Below are 13,523 nucleotides of genomic sequence, written 5' to 3' on the forward strand. Positions count from 1 at the left end.
GGATAATATAGTGTAATATAATAAATCTACCCTACCGCCTACTGGTGTTGGCCAGAGGGGCCAATGGCGCGATATGGCAGCCTGGCTTCTGTCAGTCTGCCCCAGGGCAGCTGTGGCTACAGCCGTAGCTGCCTCCACCAGTGTGTGAATGTGAGAGTGACTGAATAGTGGCATTGTAAAGCGCTTTGGGTGCCTTGAAAAGCGCTATATCAATCCACTCCATTATTACTGTTATTATTAAATCACTTACGAGTTTAATTTGTCAGCAACTTTCTGCCAGCCCTCTCTCCTTGCTTTTGCAGCCTTTGCAGTGTTCCCTTGCGTTCTGATTAAACTCTGAAACTCCTGAAATCCCTCACTCAAGGGTTCTTGCTCTGCTGCCGAAAAATACCGAGCCGAGCGCGCTCCTTCGACATTTTCGCCGACCAATCAGAGGGTTGCCGATCAATGTTTCTACTATCGATGCGTAGCCCCTTTTACGACACCCAGTGATCTCACATTACTTCATCCAGCTGTACTAATCGTCAACAGCAGGTGTGTTCGGAGAACTGGATTAGCGAGCTCACGGGTAGCGCGATGATTTGGTCTTGGATGTGTCATTTGATCTTGGATGTAGTAAGCGAGGTACGAAGAACGGGCCCCAGAGTTTGAATGAAAACAACAGGATTTGAGAACAAACAATGGAATTTGAATAAAAATAGTAGAATTAGAATGAAAACAAAAGCATTTGAATGAAAACAACGGAATTAGAATGAACAGAACAGAATTTGAATCAAAACAACGGAATTAGAATGAACAGAACAGAATTTGAATGAAAACAATAGAATTTGAATAAAAACAACAGAATTTGAATGAAATGGAAGTTTAAAACAAACAACAAAATTAGAATGAAAACAACGGAATTTGAATGAAAACAATGGAATTAGAATCTACAGAACAGAGTTTGAATGAAAACAATGGAGGTTTAAAGAATCACTTTAATATTAATGTAATTCTCAGCTTAAGTATGGAATGTCTGATGCAGTTTTTTGTGATTGGTATCCCATATGCCAGTTTTTTAAATGTATTGTGGCGATATGTTCTGCTATAATATATTATTGATGGAAGGATTGTTTGTGTTGTGTTCTGGACTAATTAGATTAAAAGAAAAATAAATCTGAATGAATACATGAATGATGCTGCTTTACAACTGACAGCTGAGATAGCATTGTATAGATGATATAGATTTATGTGTTTGTCTTCAGTATTCGCAAAGCAAATCATAACACAAACTCTTGCAGTGGCTTTCACTTAAAATGACAGCACTAGTTAGAGCTGTATCGGCTCTTTTCTGTTTTGAGTGTTTTGTTTGATTATCATTGTCAGACAAAAATAAGGAATTCATCTGGAAAACAAAAAGAGATGAAAATAATATAATTTAATAAACTCTGGTCGATGTTATATAAGGGAGGTTGACTCAGCTTTGGTTAAAATAGCTGTTAAATATAAATCTTCTTCTTTTTTTTAGCTGATGGGTTTGTAAATTTCATGATATGCATTAATGGTTGAGCAAAGGTCTTGAGCGACTCCTAATTTTGTAATGAGTAGCAAGCATGTGTTCACATTTCTGCAGGTAAATCTATGAAAATGAAATGATAAAGATATCATTTGACAGAAATAAAATAGCATTTCTTACACAAAAAATGTGATTCGGGAGCTATTACCTAAAAATTCCCAGCATGACATGCAGTGTGTCATAGAAAAATGAGGAAACTGGACTATTGGCGGACAAAAGAAGAAGTGGCAGGCCTAAAAAAATAACATCTACAGCAGATGAACATACAGGAATTATCTGTAAAGCACTGTGGAGGTTATGTGATTGTCTGGGGTTGTGTTTCAGTAAGTGGTGTTGGGAATCTTATCAAAATTTAGAGAATCGTAAAAGTAGAAATTCAGATTTCCATTGACAAGGCAATACAATCTGAAAAGCATCCAACTAGCAATGGCTTCGTTTATTAGCATGACAATGATACTAAACACACTGCATTGTAGTAAAATAATAACAGGATAGAAAAACTTACAATGGATAACAATCAGTCATTGATTGAACTTCCCAGACTCCTGCAGGATTGTTCCTGAAGACAGCTACTTCTTCCTTTTTTACTCACAAGATGGTGTTTAAACACCACTATACATTTAATCATTAATTACTATTAATTTCTGGCTCTTTCTCCCATCACCCCCAAATGGTCACAGCAGATGGCTTGTTAGACTCTGTCTTTATCTTATATACGTATTTTCATGTATGTTTATTATTATTATTATTATTATTGTTATACATTTTATTTATAAAGCACCTTTCAGGACACCCGAGGACACTGTACAATAGGATAAAACACATAATAGAACAATGACACAATGAAGGACAATAAAAATAAAAGGCAAAAGATAAAATTAACAAACAGTGAATATGTTTGCATGTTTAAAAAAAAATTGCGCTTATTTCTTATTTTCCTATAAAGAAATGCAAAGTATTTTATTGATTTGCCAATGTTTCTATATATTATACTGGGTTGTAGAAAGCTGTAATTATTTGAAAATAAAATAAAATCCCGTGGTTATACTTTATTTCTCCTGTACTTATGGTAATCACTTTAAAGTTTTGTGTCTTCCTCACCGTTAGGTGGCAGAACCTACATTCAGCCCAACCATTACCTTTAGAAAGCGATGGATTGTGGGTATCCTCTGTGATAAAATGCAACGTGAGCGTTGCGTTAGCGAAGTTTTGTGTGAAGTGAGCAGAGTGTGGTCGACGTTCTCTGTGCTCTCATTATATTGATTGTCTTTTTTTAAATATATTCTGCTTTACGCTTTTAAGAAGGTGTTTTGGAGAGGAAAAGCGATCCTTCGATTTAATTATTATTACCTTTTAAAGAACTTTATGCGGAGCGAGAAGAAGGAAAAGCTGTCCAGTTTGTCAACAAGAGATTTTTTTTTCCTCGGACATGTGTGTAAAAATGATGACAACTAAAGCGAAGAGAATAAAAACGAGTTGTCTGCGGAAAAACATGAAGTTTGGCTCTAAGTTGACGTGGAGGCTTTTCCCAGTGGCCGCGGAGGAGAACGAGGCCCTCAAACAGAGTCCAGCCACAACGGCGAAGACCACCATTCGAAAATACCTCCGCCGGGAACAGAGACGGGCTCAGCAGGACGGCCTCTGCACCCTGCGGGGCCACACGGACGGGAAGAACGGAGACTTCATGTCTGTGGAAAGTACCGCCACGGCCTGTGTGCACCGTCATCCAGCTGTCGCAATGGCGCCGGAAAACACCACGCAGTACCTGATGGGAAACCTGTATGAAGACATGAATATTGACATTAACAAGTCAGTTCAGGATTCACAGGCAGTAGCTGCTCAACAGTTTAGCGAATGTTCTTCACCGACGAGCTCATGTACTGCCTTGGACTCTGATAGCTACCTTGCGTTTCAGCAGCGGAACTTTGATGAGGCCTTTGAAATGTTTTGGTAACCAGGACGAACTTCGTGAGCGTGGCCCGGCTCCCTCAGCAGCCCGACTTTAATTCAGCTCATTGTTAAAAGGTGTGAAGAGTTTAATTGTAAATATTTAAGTGTGATTCATGTGTCATGTGGTGTTCCGTTCTGTTTTGTAGCCCTGATCATGTAGTGTGTATGTGTGCGCGTGATTCATAGTTGGGCCTTTATTTGTCTCACAGCGGCGCGCCTTTGCACGCTTGCCGCCCGCCCACTGGGGAGCGCTACCGAGCCCTGCGTGCCGCCGCCTGGAGGGAATCGACCAAACGGCCCGGCTCTGCTACGCTATGCTCGGCTCTGGTCTCTTCACGGATTGTAAAATCCAGGTAAACCCGGGCAGGTATTGTTAGCAGTGCATTGTCATTGATGGCAATAGTCGATGGTGATTGGATGTTCCACAGTCACTGTTGTCTGAGCGTTTTCCAGGTCGACCCTGCTAGGACACGTGGCTCAGCTGTGGGAGGAGCAGGAAGCAAAGGAGGTCGGTCTTCACGTGACTGACACAAGGTGACACTTCAAACTGAAAGGGCCGTAATGGCGAGATAATCATGTGCATGTCATTTTAATGATAGAATTTAATGTTGTATTAAAACTTTGATTGCAAAGTGATGGTGAATGTGAGTTTAATCTTCAATAAAAATTATTTGTTACATTGTGTAACCTCTTTTTTTTTTTTATATATTTTTTTTTTTGGCTACTTTACAAAACTATTCTGTTCAACTTTAAATGGTTTCAAATCACAGCAATGGCCACCTCATCGTGCTTGGTAAATATGCTACTATAATATGAACCTGGACAGCCCCCTATGAGCAACAGCTTTGCTAAAGATCCTGGGCCCGTATCCCTAAAGATTCTGAGAATCCTCTCAGAGAGCTCCTAACTTAACCTAAAAATTCCTTGCCAGGAGTTTTAGCTTAGAAGTGATTCCAGAACATTTTCAGTGAACTCTGAGCAAGGAATGGATGGAAAATCCTATCTTAGTGAGGTGTGGTTGACCCCGTTGCTAGGTATGAGTCATCATTTCAAAAGCCGTGATTGGTTGATCCTACAAGTTTGATGGAAATGAGCTTTTGGTGATAATGAGCAAAGGATGTACCCTCAAATCAATAAACATATTATATACTCTAATCTTATGCTGACTGTAATTGTAAATATTTCACATTCAAGAAAATATCTGGAAAATGAATAGTAAGCTGTAGGGGTTATAGCCATTAGAATCTAAAATGTGAAAACTTAAACTCATTACACCCTGTTCAAATAATGATTCGTGTCTTATTTGCTCATATAAATATCCTAGCTGGCATATTTTGTACTTTCACTCCCATATGGACCCCGTTGAAAACAAGATGGCCTATCTCAAGAGGCTGTCCTTAATGAAGTAGAAATCACAACGTTACAAGTCCAGTGTGGTCTTAACGAGGGTAACATGGCTCAGCTTTTAGCAATGTCTGTGATTGCAGACCCAAGTCATCACTGCTGCATTGTTGCATTTTCCCGGTTGCCAAATACCTCAGGGTTGTGATTACTTTCGTCTTCGGTGTAATAGCGTTGTGGCGTCGAGTTGGTGAAGTAATTGCATCTCTAAGGAGATCCACCACAAACATGATTCCTGCACGATCCAATCTGTAGCATCTCAATAATTCCCTGTCATCCAGTGTTTGCAGGACATCTCTCCTGCCTCTTCTGTTGGCCATTTTGTGCAGCTGCTTAGGGGAACTCCTAAGCCACTAAAAGTCCTCTTCCCTGCTCTTAGCAGATCTCACCTTAGGAGCCCTTTTAAGCGCTAGGAATCTTGAGGAATAGCTTTTATATTAACTGGGATTGTCGTGTCACTTTTAGGGGAAATTCTAAGAAAACGTCATGACTCTGAGAATTTTCTTAGAATTTGGCCGCTAGGAGCCACTTTTTGCACAAAGATTCTTTAGGGATACGGGCCCTGGAATGCAGCCGAAGGGTTTTTTGTTTTTTTTAACATGCATTCATGTCAAGGTTGTTATAGCAAATTTAAATATGTGAATGCGGTTTAAAAACCATATTGTGAGTTTGGAAAAATATTTTAGTGCTTAAAAATGTATCAGACTTGTGAGGCTTTCAGATATTCATTGACAGACAGTTGTCTGCACAACATGGTCAACAATTTTCATAAAATTGCAATTACCGTCAGTGTGGATTTTGCTAAATCTTGCCTCTGATACAACCTCAATTCAATACAACCGTGACTCTAAAATGAATTTAAAGCATAAAGCCAAAACAAGAACTAGAAGTTACAAAACTTGGGTTTTAGCTTAGCTGAAGTATCCCATGCACCACATACTGGCAGCTGATGTGACTAAAAATAAATGCTAAACTAGTTGCAATATTGCTTTATAGTGCTAGAAAGGTGTTTCTGGCATATGCTCCCAGGTATGGTCCCCCACAAGAGTTGAGAATTCTCAACTACCAAGGTTTGTTCATCTGCTCCTGAGTCATTAGTTCCCGATAAACACTTGTGTATATGGATTTATGTGAGGTGTGATTGTAATTTGTTGGAAGCCTGAAAATAAAGTCTCATATTTATGTGAAGAGTCACTTGGATGAGTTGTTTCTTCCACTGAAACTGCTATGTCCAGCTGAACAGAATACCCTTTTTGGGATGTATTTGTTTAAAAAAATAAAAGATAAAAACGAACCCCAGCTGATCCCCAGCATTAAAGCCAGTTACAGGAACTGAGTGTTGTACATATAACGTATTAAGTACAAAGTATTTCTTAGAACAAGATTGACTGAGCTAAGATATGAGGTTCAAGTGCTTTCTTTAAAAAACAAAGTTAATATTTAAAGACTCATTGTGAAAAGTGCACTTATATCTGTTGGTTGGCCTGGGAATGCCTTGGTGTTCCATGGACAAGCAGTGAGAGGGAGGTCGGGACTTCTTTCCTCTTAGGCTGCTCCCCCTGCAACTTGGCCTTGGATAACCAGAAGACTATGGATGGATGGACATTGTGAATTGTCCAGTTTTGCCAGATCTCTTTAAAAAAGTCCCAGATCACTTTCAAAGGTTACTTTCTTTGAACATGGGGCAATTCCTATCTCTGGTATAAATAAATAATGATCATTTTAGAAAGGAAGAGAATCACGTATATACTTTTTTTTTTAATTGTTAGTCACAATTTCCTTAGTGCTACTGTAAAGTTTGACAAACCATGTTTTATATTCAATATACCCGCTCACCCTACTGTAAATCCACTGAAAAAGAAGGCAATAAATATAACTGTTTAATATGAAAAGGAAGATATTTCTTGAAAGATTAAAATCAAGCTGAAAAAAGCGAAATTATATTAATTTGTCCAAGCCCTACTTTCCTGCAGTTATCCTTTTTTTACTTTTCAGTGAAGCACCTTCATGCTAAGTATTAAGTACAACTACAGTGCCATCTAATTATTGTTGCATTGTGACAAAAATATCTTGCTTTGATGAGGCTATCCATTGCAAAGCTCTGTGTTTACGGAATAACGGTACACCCTAGCTGTTTCTTACAAATTGCTAGCTGTGGTTGAATTTCATCAGTAGCACCACAGCAGACTTGCACAATTTAACGGAAGTGGAAAAGTAATTATGACTCCCCAGAGTGTTCCTGTAATTCCCGGCATGCACAACAAAAGCTGACAAACCTTTATTCCCATATATGGTGCCAATTCCCAGCACTCCACCCAGATTGATGCTTTGCACTGATATGTATTTGTGTTTTTGTTTTATCTAATCCCCACATGGTGGCAGTAGTGGACAACACATTTGCAGATGGCAAAGACTGGAGGTGGGTGGGCTTGTGCAGGTCATTTGGTTTGTGCCAGAGGAAGAGGTGTTGATTGTTGTTATCCGCATTTAGACCGCATTGCATGGCATTTACTTCAGCTGTGGGCTCACTGGGACACCTCCACACATCCTTTAGGTGGAGTCTTATGGCAGCAGACTGGCAGGGACAAATGGCTTGGGTTATTGAGCAAGATTGAAATCTCTTAAATCCAAATACAGTTTTTTTTATTTTTTTTATTTTTTTCAAATGCTCTGATTTACAGTATGTTTCCAAGTTAATCTGATATGAGATGTTTTAATGGAGAAACTATTATGGTGTCTTTGAAGAGCTCTTAAAATGGCACACCAAAAGTTCCATGTCTTTTTAAGGCAGAAAAATCATCTGGAAAAGGGCTGCGGTGCCTTTATCTCCTCCTTCTGATTCAGAGGCTGATAGCTTTGAGAAACGGCCACAGTTGTTGCTGTGGGGTGACGCACTGGCCGAGGTCCTGGGTTCAGGAGCTGTCAGACTGAAAAGCTCGCTCTGTGGTCCAACTGTCAAGTGTGATGGTCAGCAATTACACCTTTGGGTCCACTGTTTGTGTGTGCGCGCATGTGTGGGGTAGAGACTCGGTCAGGATATCTGCAGGATGATTAATGAATACTCCTGTGGGATGTCACAACATCGATCCACTCGTGATCGCTGCTGTGCTACGTACAGTTCCAAGTATTAGCTCATCTCACTTCTGTCATCACCTTCTTTAAAATCTACGCTGCACATTATATATCAGTTACTGTATATTTTATCGCCTCATTGTGCTCAAGGCCTCATTAGTGATATTACTCATGAAAGTTTTTAGAAAGGGTAATTTCAGTTGATTTTGCACATCATTAAAGAAGTCTCATATAGTTGATGGATGAGGTCGGCTGAACATTAAATTTAAAAATACTGCAAGATTTACTACACATGTCTTCAGATAGTTAGATTTCTCTGCATAACTGCAACACAAAAATTTAACCAAGCCATTAAAAATCAATGCTTACCCTCCAAATCCACAAACAGTTATACTCTAAGACTGTTCAGTAGGCACACCCTGTGGTTAGTCACCATGTCCCTAGTAGAAGTTCACCAGTCATCTTTCTACAATAACATTTAAAGATAGAAATGTCCACAAAATAATAAACATAATTTATTTTTGATTGTCTCAGAGAGCACAAATACAGGGAGTGCAGAATTATTAGGCAAATGAGTATTTTGTCCACATCATCCTCTTCATGCATGTTGTCTTACTCCAAGCTGTATAGGCTCGAAAGCCTACTACCAATTAAGCATATTAGGTGATGTGCATCTCTGTAATGAGAAGGGGTGTGGTCTAATGACATCAACACCCTACATCAGGTGTGCATAATTATTAGGCAATGTCTTTTCCTTTGGCAAAATGGGTCAAAAGAAGGACTTGACAGGCTCAGAAAAGTCAAAAATAGTGAGATATCTTGCAGAGGGATGCAGCAGTCTCAACATTGCAAAGCTTCTGAAGCGTGATCATCGAACAATCAAGCGTTTCATTCAAAATAGTCAACAGGGTCGCAAGAAGCGTGTGGAAAAACCAAGGCGCAAAATAACTGCCCATGAACTGAGAAAAGTCAAGCGTGCAGCTGCCAAGATGCCACTTGCCACCAGTTTGGCCATATTTCAGAGCTGCAACATCACTGGAGTGCCCAAAAGCACAAGGTGTGCAATACTCAGAGACATGGCCAAGGTAAGAAAGGCTGAAAGACGACCACCACTGAACAAGACACACAAGCTGAAACGTCAAGACTGGGCCAAGAAATATCTCAAGACTGGTTTTTATAAGGTTTTATGGACTGATGAAATGAGAGTGAGTCTTGATGGGCCAGATGGATGGGCCCGTGGCTGGATTGGTAAAGGGCAGAGAGCTCCAGTCCGACTCAGACGCCAGCAAGGTGGAGGTGGAGTACTGGTTTGGGCTGGTATCATCAAAGATGAGCTTGTGGGGCCTTTTCGGGTTGAGGATGGAGTCAAGCTCAACTCCCAGTCCTACTGCCAGTTTCTGGAAGACACCTTCTTCAAGCAGTGGTACAGGAAGAAGTCTGCATCCTTCAAGAAAAACATGACTTTCATGCAGGACAATGCTCCATCACACGCATCCAAGTACTCCACAGCGTGGCTGGCAAGAAAGGGTATAAAAGAAGAAAAACTAATGACATGGCCACCTTGTTCACCTGATCTGAACCCCATTGAGAACCTGTGGTCCATCATCAAATGTGAGATTTACAAGGAGGGAAAACAGTACACCTCTCTGAACAGTGTCTGGGAGGCTGTGGTTGCTGCTGCACGCAATGTTGATGGTGAACAGATCAAAACACTGACAGAATCCATGGATGGCAGGCTTTTGAGTGTCCTTGCAAAGAAAGGTGGCTATATTGGTCGCTGATTTGTTTTTGAATGTCAGAAATGTATATTTGTGAATGTGGAGATGTTATATTGGTGTCCCTGGTAAAAATAAATAATTGAAATGGGTATATATTTGTTTTTTGTTAAGTTGCCTAATAATTATGCACAGTAATAGTCACCTGCACACACAGATATCCCCCTAAAATAGCTAAAACTAAAAACAAACTAAAAACTACTTTCAAAAACATTCAGCTTTGATATTAATGAGTTTTTTGGGTTCCTTGAGAACATGGTTGTTGTTCAATAATAAAATTATTCCTCAAAAATACAACTTGCCTAATAATTCTGCACTCCCTGTATTGAGCTGGCAGGTCTCTGATCTGCAGCCAGTGTCAGTGTGATGTCCACTTGCATCCATGTGATAATAGAGCAGGTAATTATCTGGCTTTATCACAGCAAATGCGTTGGCGTCATATATTTTGAACTCTCCAAGGAGCTTGATTGATCAGAACTTAACCACCAACAGTGATGTTGTTGACGGGGATGTGAATAAACTTGACAAATAAAGCAATGAAGAAAAAAAAAAAAAAAAAATATATATATATATATATATATATATATATATATATATATATATATATATATATATATATATGTGTGTGTGTGTGTGTGTGTGTATGTGGCCAGGGTGGCCTTTTGTTGTGGGCAGTCTGAGGTACACCTGTGCACTACTCATGATGTCAGCATCCTGATGTGGCACACCTGTGAGGTGGGATGGATTATCTCAATATAGCAGATGTGCCCACTACCACACATTTGGACTGATTTGTGACCACTGTTTGGGAGGGATGGTTATATTGTGTATCTGGAATTAATTTTAGGTCTCTACGTCCATCCCATGGGGAATGGGAGCAAAAACAAAAGTGTTGCGTTTATATTTTTGTTCAGTGTATATATGTATATATAGCAAGAATAAGTGAAAAGAAAAATATCTCTAAAGATACAATTATGCATCTTATTATGTTTCCAGTAAGACTTATTTTCCATCATCTATCCTCACCACAACAGACTTCCTCACTCCAGAGATGAAGTTTGGCCACTTGGCGTCACATGAAGGAAAAGGGCAAGTGGCCAAGAGTTGGGATTTGGCTCTGACAGGACTTTGGGCACAGACTCCCCTTTAATTGGAGGTGTTAAAAGAATCTGGTGTGCGAGCGAGTGTGTTTGCGTGTCTGTGTGTTTGAGCCCTACTTAAAGTGTGAAAATGCATCAGGGATAAATGTCAGGCTACAGTATGTGTGGAGGGAATTAAGAGGTAATCTTCATCCGCGGGTCCTTCTCCGTGCCCCACACGTAGCCAGTGATGACTATCTGTGCGTGCTGACGTAAGCTTTGGTGTGAAGTTCAGGATGCAGCCCTGGAGAAATCAGATTAGAAAAGTTCGCATGGATCAAAACAAAGGAAGCAGCACTGATTTAAGCTCCCACGAGAAGTTCTGGCTCAGATCCTGTAGTGAGAGAAGTGACTAACTAAAGTGTAAATATCCCAGCACTGTGTTTTTTGTTCCCACTCAAGGGCGGACTTCAAAGTGACTTCTAGATGGAATTTGGGGGAAGGGTGGGGGTGGGTGTAGTAATGAGTGGATGAGTAATCAGAAGGCTGAATGATTTGCATTAAGAGCCTGTTCTTGTCATGTTACCACTTTGTTAAAATGGGCGTCAATGAGCTTAGCACCCTGCCCTAAGCACCCTGATTTGATTATCTTTAGCTTTGTAAAATACTGCAGTCCAGACTATCCTGGGACATAAAATATGATTTCTGTACAGGATGATGACTGTCTAAATATTATTATGACCATTAGCTCACTATATAAATCTATAAATTTATTCTGAGAATAAAAATGAGTGACGTCATGTTTTGGGGCCACTTCAAAAAACACACATAGGGGAGGGGGAGTGATGAGGAGGCCAGGTTCTTGTTTGCTTTGACCTTCACAGTTAAATGACAGGAAAAGTGCTGCAGGACATTCAGGTGGTTGTGTTAACCTGCTGACACTCGAAGACCGCAGAGTCACACACAAACACCCCTAAGAGATACCTTCAAGGTACAGAAGACTCGCACCTACAGCATGAGAAGTGGTGACACGGGTACACACATATTATCATTTTTCACAAGTGTTGCAACATTTTATCTTAAATGAGACACAGGTGTAATTTTGCTGTCCTTCCTGCAAGGTTCATGTAGAATGACTATTCCTGTGTATTTGACCACAGTGGGTGTTGGATTAACAGTTGCTGAAATTTGTAGTGTGCATTAGGATTGGCCAATTGTATTTTGTGCATAAATTGTTTCGGGAAATTCTTCCAAAGGAAAAAAACTTAATCTACCTTGATCTGTGAATTCAGCAAACATTTTCATAATTGGTACACAGTCTTTATCGATAGTTTCAAGAAGTATTTAATAAAATATGATGGTCATTTTAAATTTTATGGTCCCCAGAAGAATTAAAAAACAGGATAAAAAAGGGCTTCAGGGCAACTGTGTCAAACATAAGGCTCAGGGGCCAAAATCAGTACAGCAAAGACTCCAGCCTACTGGACAGGATTGGAAGAAGGGAGAGAGGTCATTAATTTGGGACTTTTTAGTGTATTTTTTCACTGCAATAGAAATAAAAAATAAAAAAACTTTATAATTACAATTAGCCATCTCACATAATTTATTCCCATAAAGTCACAGCGACCTGTATCTGTGCAGAAAAACTGATATCCACTGTTGATATTGCACCTTTTTTCTGATTAAGTGTGCAGTTAAACTTCTTTACACTGGAGCATGTCACTGGTCCAGCCACTCAACTGGGTTGAATGTGGCCCATAATGTACAATGAGCTTTACATCCCAGCTTTAGGGCCATTGTGATTGGAGTGTTCCGTCTGTCGGTTTCTCAGTCAGACCATTTATCATGTCTCATTTCAAAGCATCAAGATAGGCAACAGCAAAAACAGGTCCTCTCTAATGAGTGAGTGACATCACGATGACTATATCTTTTATATACAGTCTTCTCTACTGGCACCCCTATACCTACAGCTGTACCTACTTTCTCGCCAGATCATTCTGTGAGTGCTCAGGTCAAGTTACTCCAATTTTCCCCGGCATTTGTTTCAAGTTATTATTTTTTTTCCTTCTTCAGTCGACGCTCCTGCCAGCAACTAACTTGTTTGTGTGCCAGCTCAATGCCACACCAGCTTCACGAACTATAGCCTCAAAGATCACCCAGCTCCTTCCTCTGCTTTGCCTTGTAGTTCAGATAAACACTTTTCAAATCTGATTCTTCATTGATGTCCTGCTTTTTCCTAAACGTCATGTTACGTAAGTTGTAATTTCTACATCCAAGATGTTCTACATCCAAAGTTCTGCAGCTTTGTGGAAAAAAAGCAATCAAGTTCTGACTACAAAGGGAATTAGACTGTTTGTTTCTTTAATTCTGTTCCTCAGCTGAACACCATCAAAGTTAGACCACTTGTGGTCATGTGCTTCTTTCACTGTGCTGCTATTTCCACTTGCTGGTTTCCCTCTACTTGTGATGTTGACGGTTATTAATATGAGTCAGTCAGCTGGTCTGAAACCCACTTCTTACTGTCAGTTAGAGGTTTGGATTGTGACCCAAAAAGAAAGAAACTAGCCCTGCCCAGCATGTGGGGGTTTCATGTCAACCACACATATTTAAAATAAACCCAGACAGGAACACTCTCGAATGGAAAGAAAAATAGGGCAAGGAGAAGGGGGCACTGACGCTACCCTGTGCACC

The 13,523-nt window shown here is 40.0% G+C and overlaps 1 protein-coding gene across 1 annotated transcript; it reads left to right on the forward strand.

The window, feature by feature from the left end:
- Positions 1 to 2,722: 2,722 nt before the first annotated feature.
- On the forward strand, positions 2,723 to 4,182 carry LOC309691807 (uncharacterized protein). The gene is made up of 2 exons (XM_082509754.1): positions 2,723 to 3,580; positions 3,715 to 4,182. The coding sequence occupies exon 1, from the start codon at positions 2,985 to 2,987 to the stop codon at positions 3,507 to 3,509; it is 525 nt and encodes a 174-aa protein (XP_082365880.1). The 5' UTR covers positions 2,723 to 2,984; the 3' UTR covers positions 3,510 to 3,580; positions 3,715 to 4,182.
- Positions 4,183 to 13,523: the final 9,341 nt, after the last annotated feature.

This window comes from Aulonocara stuartgranti (genome assembly GCF_965226115.1).
Source record: "Aulonocara stuartgranti genome assembly, chromosome: 17".
Classification (NCBI taxonomy): domain Eukaryota; kingdom Metazoa; phylum Chordata; class Actinopteri; order Cichliformes; family Cichlidae; genus Aulonocara; species Aulonocara stuartgranti.